The sequence below is a fragment of the Theobroma umbraticum genome, unplaced genomic scaffold (assembly GCF_002168275.2).
Source record: "Theobroma umbraticum cultivar Fairchild unplaced genomic scaffold, ASM216827v3 scaffold_146.0, whole genome shotgun sequence".
NCBI lineage: Eukaryota > Viridiplantae > Streptophyta > Magnoliopsida > Malvales > Malvaceae > Theobroma > Theobroma umbraticum.
Window position 1 is genome coordinate 5,919,508 of NW_018397265.1, and position 18,627 is coordinate 5,938,134.

The 18,627-nt window shown below is 34.0% G+C and overlaps 2 protein-coding genes across 4 annotated transcripts; both read left to right on the forward strand.

The window, feature by feature from the left end:
* Nucleotides 1-382: 382 nt before the first annotated feature.
* On the forward strand, nt 383-7,974 carry PAPS1 (poly(A) polymerase 1). Its single transcript, XM_021436395.2, has 12 exons — nt 383-1,295; nt 1,409-1,486; nt 1,649-1,756; nt 2,339-2,401; nt 2,504-2,665; nt 3,995-4,108; nt 4,206-4,268; nt 4,360-4,689; nt 5,543-5,707; nt 5,918-6,886; nt 7,511-7,584; nt 7,719-7,974. The coding sequence occupies exons 1-12, from the start codon at nt 1,179-1,181 to the stop codon at nt 7,762-7,764; spliced, it is 2,289 nt and encodes a 762-aa protein (XP_021292070.1). The 5' UTR covers nt 383-1,178; the 3' UTR covers nt 7,765-7,974.
* Nucleotides 7,975-10,325: 2,351 nt separating this feature from the next.
* Nucleotides 10,326-15,378, forward strand: LOC110422768 (transmembrane protein, putative (Protein of unknown function, DUF599)). 3 transcript variants are annotated; one of them, XM_021436783.1, is made up of 4 exons: nt 10,326-10,457; nt 10,601-10,797; nt 13,224-13,786; nt 14,982-15,378. In XM_021436783.1, the coding sequence occupies exons 2-4, from the start codon at nt 10,636-10,638 to the stop codon at nt 15,049-15,051; spliced, it is 795 nt and encodes a 264-aa protein (XP_021292458.1). In that variant the 5' UTR covers nt 10,326-10,457; nt 10,601-10,635; the 3' UTR covers nt 15,052-15,378. The 3 variants fall into 3 exon arrangements, with proteins under 3 accessions (XP_021292458.1, XP_021292457.1, XP_021292459.1); XM_021436782.1 differs by lacking the exon at nt 10,326-10,457 and having other exon boundaries at nt 10,506-10,797; XM_021436784.1 differs by lacking the exons at nt 10,326-10,457; nt 10,601-10,797 and adding an exon at nt 10,814-12,501.
* The last annotated feature ends 3,249 nt before the right edge of the window (nt 15,379-18,627 follow it).

Below are 18,627 nucleotides of genomic sequence, written 5' to 3' on the forward strand. Positions count from 1 at the left end.
AAAATATTTTTATATTTTTAAAATTTATTTTAAATAGATAAAAAATAAAATTAAAATTTTCTATTTTAAGTAAAGAAATTTATAATTAATAAAAAATTATTTATTAAATATTTTTTATGATAATTTTAATCAAAATTAGAGTTTATATTAATTATTTTACCAAACAACTTATTTATAAAAAAAACTTATAAAAAGTAAATTTATTAAAAAAATTTAACTTAATTTTAAAAATTATTATTTTTATAAAAAATTTTAAGTTAAAAAAAAAATCAGATCGAGCATGCTTTTAGATTTGGTATGGGCTGAGTGGCAACACGGGGCAGCAACTAAAAATTTAACTTATGTTGGGGTAAAAAACAGAAACAATCATATTTATTCTCTCTCCGTATATTTTATCCACCGCCTAGAAACGCCCATTATCAGCCGCTTGGAGCAAAAGAAAAAAGAAGGAAAGTTGAAGGTTGCCCTTTTCCCCTCAATTTCTTTCTCTTTTCTCTTTAAATAAGAAAATTTACGGTATCGATCAATTTTCCACAACAATCACCAAATCCTTTAAACTGTCTTCCTCAATCCGATTCTCTGAAATTCCCCTTCGCTTCGTCCAGTTTTTGTCTGACTTTTTTTGGATTTGGTGTTGGTTTTCAGGGGCCTTTAATATTTTTCGTGTTGGAGATTTTTGGTTTTTCTTCTTTGATCGCCATAGCTGACGAAGAACAACGAAGTGAACATCAACATCTGGCATCGTCGACAATAAAAGGCGGAGACCTTGAAATTCTCGAAAGTTTGGATTTTAAATTGTATTTTTCTTTTTTGAGTTTTGTGCTTGTTCTTCTTCCCTTTAGGGTTAGAGTTGTTTTCCTATTGGAGCCCCCCCAATTTTGGCGTTGTAATCTTCCCTTAATAGTCTTATTATAAGGAAAAAAAGGGATTAGCTTTTTTTTATTTGTTTTTATTTCAGTATCAATTTTGGTTGTATCCTCCCTAATACTGTACAATCAACAATTATTTGAGTTTTACCTCTTCGTTTATTCTTTTTATTCAATATATATCTTAGGAAGAAAAAAACACAAAAATCTGTGAAAAAAATATTATCAATAAAATTTGATTAATTGTTATTTGGTTGCCCAAAAAAAGAGAGAGAGAAAAAACAAAGGAAAAAATTGTAATAATTAAGAATAATGGGGAGTCCTGGATTAGGAAATCGAAACAATGGTCAAAGGTTAGGGATCACGGAACCTATTTCGTTGGGTGGACCGACTGACTACGATGTGATCAAAACCCGAGAGCTAGAAAAGGTTTCAGTTTAATTGCATTTTACTCTTCTATGTTGTTTAATCTTTTTTTTTTTAAAGTTATTAAGCTTGAGACTATCCTGAATTGTGGTTTTTGTGGAATGTTGGATGTTCAGTATTTGCAAAATGTGGGATTGTATGAGAGTCAAGAGGAGGCTGTTGGTCGAGAGGAAGTACTGGGGAGGCTAGACCAGGTTTGTCCACAGTTTTTAACTGTCTTTCTGTTAATAACTTGAGGTAGAATGACTTGTTATAGCACCTCTATCTCTTTCTTGATTATGGAATGTGGTTTTGTTTTTTTGGGTTCTATTGATTGATGATGATAATGATGTTGTTGTTGATTTTAAAATAAACAGATTGTGAAGAATTGGGTTAAAGCAATTAGCCGTGCGAAAGGTTTGAATGAGCAATTGGTTCAAGAAGCAAATGCTAAGATATTCACCTTTGGTTCTTATCGTTTAGGGGTATGCTAGTTTTCTCACTTGTCATTTCTTCCTTCAGGTTTTATCCTTTGTTTTCACTTTAGTTGCAGTTGTGTAAGTTTTAAAGAAAAGCATTCGAGAATCTAATGAATTGTTTATTCCAAAGTACTTTAACTTGCATGTTTCATTTTCTTTTTGTGGAATATGCTCATTTTTTGCATGTTTTCCTTGAGGGTGTGTTTAGGTGTTGAATTAGGCAGACATCTTTTTTTGAGGTCATGGCTTTGAAACATATTGGTAACCTATACATATTTGTGGGAAGGAACGGTTTGAATGGTGGGTGGCAATATTAATCATTTTCCTTTCCAGGAAGCCGTTGGCTGAGAGTAAACATGGATATACTTCTTCATTAAGGTGGAGGTGTTCTGTATATGCCTGATTTGGCTTGGGCTTAGAATGGGTGAAAGCATATTGTTTTCTGATGATTGATGTCTATGTCCCTTTATGGTTTAATAGTTCTGCAAACTTTATAGTAATGCCTTTAAGTACATGATTTCTCCACCTCATTGCTCTCCATTTGGAGTTCTAGTTTGTCATCCTTACACTTTTATTTCTTGAAAACAGGTGCATGGCCCTGGTGCAGATATAGATACACTTTGTGTTGGACCAAGACATGCAACACGAGAAGTGCGATCAGATCTTTCTCTGCTTATTTGCAACAGATTGTTCTTTCATTTGAGAAGTGTTGATTGATCAGCTTAAAATATTCTTCTATCTGTTTGGATGTAGGAGGATTTCTTTGGTGAGCTATACAAAATGCTATCAGAGATGCCTGAAGTATCAGAATTACACCCTGTGCCTGATGCTCATGTCCCAGTCATGAAATTCAAATTCAAAGGAGTTTCCATTGATCTTCTTTATGCAAAACTCTCACTTTGGGTTATTCCCGAAGTAAGTACTGGTTTATCTAGTTTGTGTTTTTAATGATCATCTACTCCATTTATTATCTTCTATTTTAAGAATTATTGTTCTAGTAATTCACTTTTAGAGATTAAGAAGAATATTTAGCTAACTGATGAAGCCTGTTAGTGTTTCCACTGTAATTTTTACTTTGAGCAATTTGGGCCTTTTTTGTTGTGGAGGCAGTGTTAGGTTGATTGGGCAGGTGGAGTCACTAGTAGATGGATTATACCGGTCTTTTATTTTGTAAAGAATGACATGCAATTCTTTATGAACCATTAGAACAGATTTTCCCTCCCCATCATATTTGCTTCTCTGAATGTAGTTTACGTGATTTTTTTGTTCTGCTTTCCTTTGGTCTTGCATAGTGAGAGAAGGGGTTAACATAATTAAAATAGAAATGATTTAGTTAGTCATGCAGGAATTTGATGTATTAGGTCCCCTTGTAGTTTGGAGGTTGCTTCAGACTGCAGTATGGTTGTGGCGATGAATCCAAACACAGCCTCAGATTAGAGCGCTTCTTTATGAGTTTTATGGCATGAATTCTATTGTAAGGGATGTGCCTATGGTCATTAATTTACATTAGAGCAATCATCTAAAATCAAAATGATTAATCCTCCCCCTATAGATGGACTTATTCTTTAAGTTCAAATGACAAAGCAGGATCTCCACCTTATTAATGAAGGCAATGGCTATGAAGATTTTTTCTTTGTGACCTAAAAGATCAGTTACCACTCTGAATTGGACCTGATTTCCAAGAGAATAACCATCAATTTTCAATCCTAGATGACTTAGGGAACAAGGCTGTACCAATCAATGAGGCTAGCCTTCATAAAATGTCAGAGATGAAACGATTTTGATGTCTGTAATAGACTGGATAGGGTAAAGGGTAGGTTAACATATGTTTGCAAGATTACATAAATTTTTAGAATTGCTTGATTCTTCATAGCAAGATTTAAGGTAGAGATCTGAGAATCAATGGACCATCCTGCCATGAGTAAGGATGATTAGATGCAATAGATAATATGAATAAAATATTTATACTCTACTTTGATACAATAAAAAGAACTTAAAAATTTTATAACATTTAATGATGATTATTAAAGGTGTACAGTTTATGAGAAATCCTGAGGGGTACAGGTGCATTTTTTGACCCAGCTTTGGCTACGGCCTAGGGAGAGATGATGTCTTGTGCGTTAATTCTTTGCATATCAACCATGTGTTTTGTTAGGCTTAAAATTCGTTACATTGTAACTCTTTTTTTTTTTTATTGAAATATATCTGAAATTTTTCTCCGAGTGTGTGTAAACTCTGGTGCAGGACTTAGATATCTCGCAAGACTCTATATTACAAAATACAGACGAGCAGACAGTTCGTAGTCTTAATGGTTGCAGAGTCACTGACCAAATTTTACGATTGGTTCCCAATATTCAGGTTATGGCTATTGCTTTGTGAATTTTATATGTACAGATCTTTTCCTGGCCACAGAGATTTTTGACTTTTGATTATGTTTCTATTACTTGACCTGCAGAATTTCCGGACAACTTTGAGATGCATGAGGTTTTGGGCAAAACGTCGAGGTGTTTATTCTAATGTATGGGACACTTTCATTTTGGCAAGATTATGCTTTAGTTCTCCTTACTTCTCTTCTCATCTAAAAGGGTAATCTTTTTTGTTTTGGTCAGGTTGCTGGTTTTCTTGGTGGTATAAACTGGGCATTGCTTGTTGCTCGTATATGCCAGCTATACCCTAATGCTCTGCCCAATATGTTAGTGTCTCGATTTTTTAGGGTGTATACTCAGTGGCGTTGGCCAAACCCAGTCATGCTTTGTGCAATTGAGGAAGGATCCCTTGGTCTTCAAGTTTGGGATCCTCGGAAAAATCCGAAAGATAGATATCATTTGATGCCCATCATTACTCCTGCTTATCCTTGCATGAATTCTAGTTACAATGTGTCATCGAGTACTTTGCGGATCATGACAGATGAGTTTCAGAGGGGTAGTGAAATTTGTGAGGTATGGTCTTATGGTTCATGTTAGATCACTTGTCAATTCGTTGTTATATTTTCATCAGTGTAATATCATATTTCCTGATGAAGTTTTTATTAGATTTATGTAAATAGAATTGGCTGTCAGGTCAAGGATCTGGCTACTAAGATTTTGGCTTTAACAGGAAAAAAAAAGAAAAGGGGGAGGGGGAAGAAAGCTTTATTTACTCTTTTTATTTGGATTTTTCTTTGTGTTAATTGTATGAGTTTCTCTCTCTCTCTCTCTCTATGGCAAGGGAGGACTTGGATCCAATTCTTTGACATTCACGTAGCCAAAATGCTTGGGTACATTTTAAGAATTGTATGAGTTTATGTCATAGCAATAATTCCATTTCTTTACAGCTCATGATTTAACATCCTTGTGTGAATTTCAAAGCAGTTTTTAGGTTAATTGATAATCTGTTATTTCCTTCTTTACAATATGTATTCTTTGAATGCTCAACGTTGTTGATAAAATGTTTTCAGTGTTATAATTAACTGCATTAGTGGATTGTATGACCTCTAGTCATAATGAAATCTTTGAAAGGTTTTCTTGGGCGATTAGAATCCAGAATCTAAGGTTTGGATAAGTTAAAAGAAATCCTTGGCAGATTTGGTCCAGATTTAAGTCCATGCATATTTGAGTCACATCCCAACTAAGAATTTGTTCAGAGCCTAACTCAAAATTGCTTCAATAAATCCTTGTTTCCAGAAGGACATAAAATTTGTTTGGTTGTATGATTTTTTGCATGCCTTGCTGTTTAATAATTTCAGTATTTCTTGACTTTATATTATTTTTGCATTGAATTTTGTTTGGTGTTGACATTTGTTTGTTTTTGCAGGCTATGGAGGCAAATAAAGCTGACTGGGATACCCTTTTTGAGCTTTATGCTTTCTTTGAAGCATACAAGAATTATCTACAAATAGACATCTCTGCAGAAAATGCTGATGATTTAAGAAAGTGGAAAGGCTGGGTTGAGTCCCGTCTCCGTCAACTTACATTGAAGGTGAAACAGATTTTCCATTTTAAAACCTTTTTTTTTGGTACTAGAGGGTACATCAGACTAAAGTTCTAGATATACCCTTTTGAAAACTTCACAACCCACCTCTTACAAATGGTTGCTGAATTGGTTTTCTGTGCCCTACCCCTTTTTGTCTTTTTTATGTTTCTAATCTGTCATAATTCTAATTTTCAATTGTTTATTTTGTGAATCTAGATTGAAAGGCACACATATAACATGCTTCAGTGCCACCCACATCCGGGTGATTTTCAAGACAAATCTAGACCCTTCCATTGCAGTTACTTTATGGGTTTGCAACGCAAACAAGGAGTTCCAGTGAACGAAGGTGAACAATTTGATATAAGATTAACTGTTGAGGAGTTTAAACACTCTGTCAATATGTACACACTGTGGAAGCCTGGAATGGAAATCCGTGTAACACATGTAAAACGTAGGAACATACCTAGTTTTGTATTTCCTGGTGGTGTCCGACCTTCCCGTCCATCCAAAGTAACTTGGGATAGTAGGCGGGTGTCAGATGCAAAAGTTTCTGGCCATGCTGGACTAGACAAGTCAGGTGAAGTTAAAGGAGTTGCAGATGGACAGGATGATGGAAAGAAGAGGAAGAGGGTAGATGACAATGCAGATGCTCAATTGAGAAACAGCAAATACATTGCTTCTGTGCCTTCCTCTAGTCCAGAAGGTCACGTGGGTAGTCCTGTCAGCGTTGTGAGTTCTTGTTCGACAAAGGGTGACCATTCAGATGCAACTGGATTGATCGAAACAACAAGGGAAAAAGCTGAGAGTAATATGACGAATGGCTTATTAAATTCAAGAAGTTTGGAAGAGCTTTCTTCTCATAATGGTGAGGTTGATGGATCAGTGGGATGTAATCCTCCTAATAAGGTTTCTGCTGATGCATCAAGCTGTAAAGAGGCAGAGAACTTAGCAATTGAGAAAATAATGTCTGGTCCATATGGCGCACACCAAGCATTTCCACAGGAACTTGAAGAGCTTGAAGATGATTTAGAGTTTAGGAACCAGGTCAGATCTGTGGAGAACACAAAAAGTGGTCCTGTGGAGTCTTCAACGTCAGATTTGGCAGGGGCAGCCCCAGTACCTTCCAGTAATGGAACCGGTCCTTCCAACAGTTTACATGCTAGTGGGGGTATAGAGGAGTTAGAGGTCGTTTCTTCTAACCTTGCCACTTATTACTGTTGTCTAGAAGCTTTGATATTTCTTGATGTTATTAGATTGCAAGATATCCCTGTTATGGATTTTTTTGCTTATATTTACTTGAGCATGGTTTTTCGTTTTTGGGATTGATTCTGTGTATGATTGGCTTAAATGCTTCTTGCCGCTTGCTTTTCCTTTCTCGTTGGTATTAGCCTGATAGGTAACATCAAGTCTACCATTGTGCCCAATATTAGTTTTCTTTCTTATAAATAAAACCATTTAGTATAATGCACCAGGAGACACTAATTTGTAGGCTATCTATGATTTGAATGCTGCATCTAGCACAAACTGCTCATTTGAGTAAGAGAAAAAAGTGGAAGACTTCCCTTGACTGGTGATTGGGACAACCTTGTGACCTGTTCCCAATATATAAGCAAATTATAAGTAATAGCTTGTAAATAAAACTGGATCAACCGAAACAAGCTTCAATAGGCTCTGTACCTAGAAAACTTTTGTTGTGCATAAATATTGCTTTGCGTCTTTACTAATCTCAGAATGTATGCAGATCCAATTGTAATGTTTGTGTTTAGAAAGGATTGAGCTATTCTGACTGTTGTTTGTTTTCATGTATAGCCTGCGGAACTTACTGCAATGACATCAAATCGGATCCCATCTGCACCTGTGGCCCAGAGGAAGCCACTAATAAGGTACTTTCTATTAATACTCATCTACAAGACAAGGGGATTGGTTGTTTGCATATTGCTGCGGCAAGTTGAGCGCTTTTCTATTGCCCCAAGTCTTAACACAATGGAGGGCATTCATTTTCTTTTGTTATTTGCAGATTGAACTTCACTTCCTTGGGGAAAGCTTCTGAGAAAAGTGGATGAAGCGGAGAAGCGAGGACAGTTGGTGTCGAGGGGTTAGAAAGGTTTATGTGTGATGAAAGAATTTAATTTCTTCACTCTGTCCTTTGGATCCTTTTTGTAACAGTTTTAAGATTTATAGATAATAAAATTTGAGTTTGCGGAAATCCAGCTTTCACTTGTGTAAATAAGATGGGAGATTGATATTTGATGTTGGAAACTTAATGCTGATAAGTGTTTGTACAGCTGCCTCTCTGCATTCAGTTTTTTGCCATGCCTTCACCTCTGCCATGTTTTGCTCTATCAATGCATGCATAACGTGATAATTTTGCTATGGAAATTAATTACCTTAATTAACTTAAAAGGTTAAGTGTTGGATTTTGTTAACGAGTTCAGGTTACCATTGTAGATAATGTTTTATTTTTTTCATCAAATTAATTATCGATGATTGTGTTTATTTTAAAAATATTATTGAGAACGTCATGAGAAATAACAAAAATGAAGTCAATGGCGATAGTTTTGTTTGTTTCGCGTTAGAAAGAAAGTTTAAGAAGACATCACTTTAAAGAAAAAATAAATAACATTAAAGTTATATTTTTTAAAAGTCATGTATATATATAATTTTTATATATAAAGAGATTATTAATATATATATATATATATCAAGTGAGCCTTGTGTTTTTTTAAAGTATATTATCTTATAAATTTAACGAATTATTAATTTATTACATTAATTTTAGATTGAAATCGATTAAAAATATTATTTAATTAAAATTATTAATTTATCGAACGTTAATTTATAGCAATTTTACTTTAAATAATTAGAATCTTGTGTGGTTTAACCTTTACTTATGGTAGTCAAGGATTTCAATGCCAAACATTTATTGGCCCTGCGCTTTTCAACATCTAAGGCTTTTGTTAGGGCTTTTTATATTAAACGATCAAAAATGGACCTTGCTAATTGGAAAAGTTTTAAATTTTTGTTGCCTTGTTAGTGTCAAATTTAGTTAACATTTTTATTAGTAGAATGAAGAAATGTTCGAGAATATTTAACAGTCCAAGCATGTGAAGTTAAATGAGACAAAAACGACAATAAGTATCTCAAAATATTCAATAATATCATTAACTATTATGCACTTGATTCCTCTTGTATCTAAGGATTAATTATGGGATTTGCTTTACAACCTTGATTATTTTGTATGTTGGAAAATAATATGTTAAAGGAAAAAAACAAGTTATGGTTCCAAATTTGGCAACTCCTTGGATAGGACAAAACTTTGTTCTTGTTAGTATCCAAATATGGACTATTAATTCTTATTAGTAAAATTAACAAGCGTTTTATAATAGACATAATATTTAAAAAAAGTTTTTTAATTATTCAAAAAATTTAAATTAAATAAACTTTTATGGATTAATGAGTGATTAATTATTGTTAGTTTAAATGTCACTTATCATTTTATGTCACGTAATATTAATGTGGTATGCGTCATAATCGATGATGACATAATATATTGTCTTATCATAATTGATAACATGATGATTAACATGATCATGTGATATTTAACAATTAATTATAAGAATTTAAACAGATTAATTATATGAACTATAAGTTTGGTTATAAGTGCTTTTAAAATTGAGAGAAGTGGATTTAAATCTACTTTTAAAGTAGGTAGATTATATCCTAATTAATAAGCCAAATTTTCAGATGTATCTTTTAAGATCTTATTTAAGATTAATTAAAATGGTAATTTTATTTGATGAATTCTAATGCATTGAATTAATTAAATATTAATTTAATAAGAATCTTAAAAGAGAATTCTATATTTTTTAAGGTAAAATACGTAGCTTTTTAAAATTTTAATCAAAATTATATAAAATTTTATTAATTTTTGAAATTGACACCATATTTAAAAATTGCAAACACCATTAATAGAAATAATAAAAAATAAAATATTTTTTATTAAATTAAAAAATTATTATTATATTTTTAAAAAATAAAAAAATACAATACACTGATTGGTGCTCCCCAACTCCTCAAGAAAGGGGAGCATCGATTGGAAGGAAGCACCAGATCGATGCTCCCCAAAGGAGGATGTGGCCCCCTAATGGGGAGCTTTTTTTAATTTTTAATTGATAACAAGATAATAAAAAAATAAAATTGTATAATTGTATTTATATAAATTAATTAAAAATAAAATTATTTTTTTTCTTTGTCATGTTAGTAAATTGATAAAAATATTAATAATTTACTAACGGTTAGACTTACGCGTTTGATGAAAATGTTTTTTTGAATTAAGTGTTTATTTTAAAAATTAAAAAAATTCAATGTAATTTTGATTAAAATTTATAAAAATTAAACTATTTTATCGTTTTTTTTAATATGGTTTATGTGATTGTGATGTCGGAGTTTTTTATAATTATAAAATTAAAAAAAAGTAATTAATGATATTTAATTATAAAATATTAAGAATAAATTTTTTTGGATAAAAAGTAAATGGTTTTTTAATGTTATTTAAAAAAAATTAAAGAAGATACATTTATTAAATTTGATTTTCAGTTGTAATATAATGGGAAAAAACTTCATCATTTGGATTAAGAAATTCCGCCAAAAAGCTTGGGTATTTCTATTTCTTTATACAGTGAAAAAGATTGAATCAAGGTGCTGACTGGGTAAGGGAGGAAGGCATCCTTTATTGTCATTTGTCCCTTTCAGGCAGGTACAATAATTTTCTTTCATAATAATGAATATGGAGAACCTGTTGAGAAGATTTTGTCGTTGCGTGAGCTTTCACTTTTCCTCATGTTTTTGGGTTTTTTGGACAGTAGTTAATAAGTTTGTTTGCCTGTCTGACCCTCAAAGATTTGAAGATTGAAGATTGAAGTTTGAGAAAAATCATGGAAGAAGACAAGCTGGACTGCCTACTGGTTCCACTGGGGCTACTGCTGCTTGCTTCCTATCACGTTTGGCTTCTATTTACCGTTCTCAAGCATCCTACAAGAACTGTCATCGGCTTAAATGCTGAGTCTCGTCACCAATGGGTTTTCGCCATGATGACTGTTAGTCCTCTCTTTCTCTTTTTCATTTTTCGACCTCTGCTAGTACATTTGAGCTTTGGGTGCTTTTGCTATGGATAAAAGTCCTGCTAGGGATGATGCTAGTATTGTAGGATGTAGAGAATCTCTGATTGTGACTCATCTCTTAGGGAGTTTTCTGACTTGAGGGAGTGAAGTATTCGACTTTTGAATTGAAGGTGGACAGATTTGTTAGCATTCAAATCTCAGAATAAAAACGATGTAGTAGCTTCTTGCGTTTGAATTTCTTGTTTGGGTTTCTCAAAAACAAGAAAAGAAAGTAACTAGAGGAAAGAAAAAGAGTTGTTACTGTTATGTTGTTCTACATCTCGCCCTTTATATAGCAAAAAGTACTAATGTTAACTTTTTATATACAATTGGTAATGCACTCGTTAATCATCATAAGGGTTTTCCCTTTACCTCCTTTTCCCTCTAATTGTGGAATTGAAAACCATTGCCTTCTAAATATTTAAGGAAAAGGAATAATACTGGTTTCTTTCTAACTTGCATCATTTCTGTTATCCTCAAGACTAAGCTTATGACTGTAATGTGATTATCCACAGTGCTTTACAATTTCCATGGTGCTTGTGGATGGAAGAAAATCATGCTTTCTTCCCTGATTGATTGGAGACAGCTATAATGAATAGCTAGGATTTCTAATTATCTTCACGAGGGGAAGTAGAATTTAATTTTTTCTTTCAGATAGGACTAGAGATTATATCTAGCTGTGATAAGAATGTTTGGCTGAAACTCAACAAAATACTTCTTTACATGTTTAATTTCTGAATGAATCAAGATAACAAGTGTTCCATGAAGCTGATTTGGATTTATTAATTGAATAAAGTGTTAACCTTTTGACAATTGATACAAGGTATCTTTTTTAAGCATGGCAGCAGAATTGCATATCCTGAAGTGGAGTGAGATGCCATGGCAAAGCATTTTCTTCAGGATTGTTTTCCATAAATTTTTGTTTGCTTAGAAATAAAATTATGTTCCTGTATGTACGGCTTGTATCTATATTAGATTAGAATATTGCATGACCTATTCTGAGCATATCTTGTTACGATGATGTTCAATGTTATTGAATTTATGCTTTTGATTCTCATCAAGCAAGTGGGCAACAATCTTTTCTATATATTTTCCTTTTGTCTATGAAAATATTAATTTCGTGTGTATATGTTCTACCATCCCAATATCATATTAGAATGCTTCATGAGCTATCTTGAGCATATCTTTTTGTATTCTTTTCTATATTCTTGAATTGTGTCTTATATCAGCTTTTGATTCTTATCTAGAAAACATTTTGTCTCAGCATATGAGGATCAATTTTCTTTAGTGCTCTGCTACTTCATAGAACCTGAGGTCATTACATAGTTCTCAGTAAGCTTCATCTTTTGCAGTCTAAATTGTGTCATCAGGTCTCTCATTTCAGGTCATTTCAAATTCAGGTCATTCTGACACGAGTTATTCGGGTTCGGGTATTTCGGGTGCAAGTTGTTAACTTTTAAAGTAAAATCAATTTAAAGTCGGGTTATTTCGGGTGAGACTTTCATGTTGTTTGGGTTTGGGTCAATTTGGGTTCAGGTCTTTTCAGGTTTAGGTCATTTCAGGTTCAAGGTGGGCAAGTTTGGCTTGTCGACTCTTCGTAATCAAATCAGATTGGATTGGCTTTTGTTTCGGATGGGTCAGGTGGGTTTTTGTGGATTTGGTTTGGTTTTTCCAACTCTAGCTATAGATTCCCTTTTTTGACATGCACCATGCGAAGATATTTTTTTTAGGACTCAATATCTGCAATAACTGCGTACTACAGCAGGGGAAATTGCTTTTATTGACATTCGGGAATATACTTCTCAAACAGAAATAGATATGTCCTGTGGAACTCAATGAATGTGGAGGAGTGAAAGACAACAAGAGGAATTAGGCTGACTGGTAAAAACTTATTGGTAGAACTGGAAGAGAACTGCTATTGGTGAAGATCTGCTGCACAGAATGTGGCGTAATTTGGTTTTAAATTAACGAAGTTAAGCAAAGTAGAACAAACCAACTAGTATTTAGTATTTTGAATTAGATATAGGCATAAGGACATCTCAAGTAATGAAATGCCAAAAGGCTGCAGAACTCTTGTTTTACTTACTTTTACTGATGAGAAGGACGATTTCACCTGATTGCCGACATTTTTGATGGGAATCTGGGGTGGGTGGGATTGGGTTTTTTTAATTATTCTAAAGAAATAAAACTGCCATTGGGGGATACAAGAATTTATTCTTAATAGTATCTATTGCAGAACCATTTCCTATTTATCTAGCATGTCAGTGTACTTGTTCCCTAACGAAAGGACATATTTAACTTCTACACTTGCGTCTAGAATGGTCATACTAAGAATGACATTGACCTCCTCTTTGATGTTTCAGGATCCCTTGAAAAATGGTGTTTTGGCAGTACAAACAATACGCAACAACATAATGGCATCTACACTTTTGGCAACAATAGCAATCACTCTTAGTTCACTGATTAGTGTTTTTGTTAGCAGCAGCTCAGATTCTGGCAATGCAACTTCAGAAATAGTTTATGGCAATAAGAGTCCTCTACTCTCTTCAATAAAATATTTTTCCATCTTGCTGTGTTTCCTTGTTGCCTTTCTTTGCAATGTGCAGTCTATTAGATACTATGCCCATGTAAGCTTCTTGGCTACTCTCCCTTCATCAAGAGACAATATGGAAACTGTTGAGTATGTTGCAAGAAACTTAAATAGAGGAAGTTATTTCTGGTCGCTTGGACTTCGAGCCTTTTACTTAGCCTTCCCCCTATTGCTTTGGATCTTTGGGCCCATACCCATGTTTTTGTGCTGCTGCGTGATGTCTTTTCTTCTCTATTTCTTGGACACAACAAGCAATTTCACACGTGATCTTCACCGTCGCTCATTCAAAGAGGACATGTTGAAAGGTGTTGATCTGGAATCGACAGGTCCATTATCGTAAGTTCTGTTGAAACTTTAATATTTTTAAATGGTTTTGTAGCCAAGTGTATTTTCAAGAAAATCAGTTTCATACACATGATTAAAATCTTTGTGACTTATTCCTGAAATATGTTTGTGTCCTCTTGAGGATCAAGTTCCTCGTTGATCCAGGTGTTCCCTTGGTGGATTCTTATTAATAACTGGCATTCATGTTTATAATTGTTTACTTATGGATATGGGGTGCTTAATGTTGCTTTGAAGAGCAAAAGTTGAGAGTTAAGAGTTAATTTTGAAATCTATAATTGCTATTTAGTGGAATACATTAGCTTTTTTAATTTTATTAGCTTTAAAGTATTGTTAATGGTATGGAGAGTAGATTCAATGTATGATAACAGAGGACTGAGCTAAAATAATGTGATTTTCATTTTCTGAAATATCTTTCCACATTCCTGGGAATATTGTCAAGCATATGAGCATTCCTGAACTGTTCACTTATTAGTATATATTCTTCCTTTTTAACATTGATGAGATTAGATGTACAAGCCTATGCAAGGTGAGATTGAGCCTGGAACTTAAAGGTTCCAAGGATGCTTGCTTGCCTTTGAGACAAGGCCTCATTGGCTATTAGTATATGAATTCCGTTTTATTCCTTATAGCACTTTTCCATTCTAAACAAATTCTGCACTGTTTTGTATTATTATTGCGATTAAACTACCTTCATGTGAAGGATCTATATGGTGATTTCCCACTTGTCATCAAGATGCAAGCTAGCTTTCACATTCCCTAACATGTAGTCCAATAATGAGAGAAGTATCAGTGTTGAGCTTCAAAAGTTCATGGTTTTAATTATATCATAAGCGCTGGATAAGCACAATATTTCGCTTGGTATATATTTGTAGCTTAAAACGTATTAAGTTGAGTACCTCCAGTAATAAATGGGGTTGTAGTTGTTGTTTACTCTTTCTAGACTTGTTCTTTATCCTTTTCTCTTTTATCTGTAAGTATTTACTGTTGTTTTTTCTTATTTTAATTTATTGATGTATTAACATGTGTGGAATCCTGCATGTGCAAATGAAGATAGAGAATATGAATTTGAGACTTCTTAGGGTTGCCCCTGGCCTTGTTTACTCGTCCCTTCTGAATACCATGTATATTTCTGGTCCTTATGTTTTGCTCATAAATCTCTCTCAAGAACTTTGTTCTTCATTCCCAGGGAGAAAATTCCTTTTGGAGAATCCAACCTTTATTGCCCTCTACTACATGCTGGCACCAATTTTTCGTGAATCTCAAATCTCCCCTAATCAAGAGTGTAGAAGATGCCTACTCCAAGATTTAATGGTAATTCTTCAGGATCTATCAAAGTAGACATACTATTAGTTTTTGATGGAACTAGAGTTGTGGAAGATTCATTAAAACCTTAGTCACTAAGGTGGTATTCGGGATTGTTAATACCACATTAGAAAATCAGCAGTTCCAAAAGTTAGTGTTGAATTGGTTTGATTCTTTGATGAGGATGGGAGCTCTACGAAAGTTGAGGTTCCACCTACATCATCAGCAGCACAGGAACGCATTATTTTGCATCAATATATTCCTAGCTTGAAATATTATTACCTGAGTACCTTCATTTCTAGATGGGGTTGTAGTTGTTGTTTACTATTCCTAGAGTTGTTCTTATTCCTTCTTCTCTCTCTCTCTCCCTCTTTCTCTTATTACTCCTACCCTGTTTTCTGCATGTGCATGCAGACATGAGGATAGGGAGATTTAAACTTAAGATCTCTATAGAAATGCTCTTAGACTTCGTTCACTCGCCTCTTCTGAACCCCACATCTATATCTGATCCTTGTGTTTTGCTCACAATGGTTTCTCTCAAGAGCCCCCTTCTTCATACGCAAGGAGAAACTTTTGTCTGAAGAATCCAACCTTAAGCTGCCCTCTACTTTGTGCAGGCAAAAAACCCTTGGAGCATCTCAAATCTCCAAGATCTTTCAAATCCAACATGCTATTAGGTTTTAATAGAATTATAGTTCCATAAGGCTCAAATTCAAGCATTAGGCTACTAAGTTGGGACTTGATAGTTCTAATACCGCATTAGAATATCAATATCACTGACTGTGAGAAGTTAAAGGTAGAAATTGATTTATTCTTTGACAGACGGTATCTTATGCAAGTTCCATATCATTATGACATGGAATCATTTGCAGAGCTTGAGCCCGGATATATCCATGGTGAAAATCATTTCTAGGCTGCTGGCTTTCATGGAAAATATTGAAGATAAAAGTATAACAAAGTGAGATTGTGTTTTGTATTATAATTATTGAAAATATTCAATAGCATAAAGTCCAAAAATTTGATATTAACTCAACCAACCCAAAATCGATAGAATCATTGATAATTTGGTCAAATCGATCTAATCATTGAAAACTTGATAAAATCGATTTCACTGAGTGAGAATTGGGGTTGGGTTTCAAGTTTTAGAATTTCATGTCATTCCCGTTGGGAGTCATGGACTTCCTATGGTGGGTCTTATGGGGGTCTTCTACTGAATTTATTACTAGAAATAAAACAGAAAATTGAAGATCCAGGATTGGGTTTCTAAATGTTTCTGGAGTTTTATCCAACAGAATGGAACCTTTGAAAGCTCACGACAGTTTAAGCCAATTGATGTTGATGTTAAAATTCTTCAAAATCATCTTGAATTAGAGATGACCAAAAGAAGACTACGTTGGGGATCTCAAAAAGCCAGTATATTTCATAAAGAGTGGCATCGCTCTGCCTGGCAACGGAGGATTTCGATGGCTTGGACCACCTACTCTTCATATGTTTCACAGCAGGGTCGATGACTTGTGCAGATGACTGAGGGACCTCAAAGGGCCCCATTAATGGCTAATTAGTTGTTGATTTGGACCTCCCTAAGTGTCTGTTTTCGTTACAAAGTGAAGCCAGCCCCCATCTTAATGCAACTTCAAACTATATTTGTATCTCCATAATCACTTTCCATCTTCTCTAAAACTCTACAAACTCCTAGACATAGACAGCACTTTCTGATACGATATATGGTACTTTGGAGAAACAAAATTCCAACTCTAACTCTTTGAATCGGAGACATATATACATGTACATTTTATCCTTAAGCTTAAATACTTAACAACGCAAAGCATCAAAGCAAGAACTTAGTCATCATCTTCATATGGTAACTTTAGAAGTTATATAGATAAGCATGTAGTTGAAAAGCAGCAAGAAATTGGGACTCTGCGGAAAGATTGAAAATGACCCAAAATAATGCATTCATAATTAATATAAAGAAAAGGGTCCACTTGGTATCTTGTTTGGCTTCTTTGCACTGGATCACCATGCCATGGAAACAGTAGAATCAAAAGGGAGCTGTTGACAAGCTCCAAAACTGGTCAAGTGCAAAGCATTACAGGCAAGCTCCCCGTCATATGCCATATTCCTTTTGTTACGTGTTTGAGTAATCAGAACCAAAATCTGCCACTAGTACTAATCTTAATCTCAGCCTGGTCCACAGATCAGAAACGCACACTAGTTGTTGTCTCCCCTAGCCCCAGAAACTTTGAACAAGAACAAAAGGATGGCTAGTAGTCCTTTTGATCGAACACTTTTGGCTTACCTCATCATTTTTATGCACCCCCTCATGTCTTTTCTGTATGGCTTGATTTAGGTGTAACCAAAACAAATTGATACTGTCGTTCCTAAATATTGTTGATTCAACGCTCTACCCACTTTCTTTTAAACAAGAATCTTGCAGTCTATTCAGCTAATAATGCCATTGAAATCTTAGTTAATTAATTCCAAAAGTCCTTAACCAATTGATCAATTTATTGAATTAGGATACTGAGATAAAAATTATAATTATAATTATGATCGTAACTTAAATCAAAATTAAAATTAAACGATCTTACGTATAGTGAAATTTGAATTTACTTAAAAATTTTAACAGCTTTTCTTTATTACTGAATCGAGACGCTAATCGAATAAAGTCGGTCTACCAACTAGGTTTGATCAACATAAAAAATCCTGGAAGGCTGCATCTGAGAATCATAGAGAAATATCAAATTTCCACTAGCTAGTGGGCAGGGTTCCTGCTACTGAAGTATGAGTGAACACCACTAATATTGCAGGAAAGAAAGAGAGAATAGTGGGCGGATATTTGTGGAGGGATGATAACAATGCATCAGTTTTGATTCCTTCGTACATGGACCATATCATAAAAATAGGTGTGCCTTTATGCATGTTATCAGCTTGGCCACACGCCACAGGACAAAGAAATTATGGAGGGCCACAAGTGAATGGTAGCCACTAGCCAAAAGGAGTTAATTCCAACGAAATCTATATCCTTTTTGCAGCGGTCAACTTCTACCAAATAAGAAAGAAGTTGAGGACTTCGTCACTGCTCATCTTTGCTTGACATATCATTTTGGGATCATTGTTGATTAGACTTCAAAGGCATAGGCATTCGTTATCAAATGGGATTGACATTTCCTAATTTATGATAACTCCAACTCAAATGTACATACTTCATCCAAAAAGATCGTTGTTTTCCTCTAAGTTGGTTCCCCATCGCCACCCTCTCTTCTCCATTCTTTTCTCCCCCAAATAATTATATGAAATATCATCCAACATATATTTTACCTAATTAAGTAACTATACTTAATCCAAATTGAGACACTTCATCCATAATGCTTTTTGATCTAAACTCAATAATAATTTTTTAAAAAAGTTTTACAATATATTTCTAATTAGATACATGTGCACACACACACACACACATACACTTATATATATTATTGTGAAAATTACAAAATAATCTCAAAAGAATTACCTAATCAATAGAATAATAA

What these genes read in the sequence shown, in the direction of transcription:
- LOC110422768 (XM_021436783.1), top strand. Translation starts at nt 10,636, where the DNA reads ATGGAAGAAGACAAGCTGGACTGCCTACTGGTTCCACTGGGGCTACTG. An exon ending in GGGTTTTCGCCATGATGACT is followed by an intron (nt 10,798 to 13,223) that starts GTTAGTCCTCTC and finishes TTGATGTTTCAG; the next exon opens with GATCCCTTGAAAAATGGTGT. An exon ending in GAATCGACAGGTCCATTATC is followed by an intron (nt 13,787 to 14,981) that starts GTAAGTTCTGTT and finishes CTTCATTCCCAG; the next exon opens with GGAGAAAATTCCTTTTGGAG.
- PAPS1 (XM_021436395.2), top strand. Translation starts at nt 1,179, where the DNA reads ATGGGGAGTCCTGGATTAGGAAATCGAAACAATGGTCAAAGGTTAGGG. An exon ending in GGGGTAGTGAAATTTGTGAG is followed by an intron (nt 4,690 to 5,542) that starts GTATGGTCTTAT and finishes TTGTTTTTGCAG; the next exon opens with GCTATGGAGGCAAATAAAGC. An exon ending in CAGAGGAAGCCACTAATAAG is followed by an intron (nt 7,585 to 7,718) that starts GTACTTTCTATT and finishes TGTTATTTGCAG; the next exon opens with ATTGAACTTCACTTCCTTGG.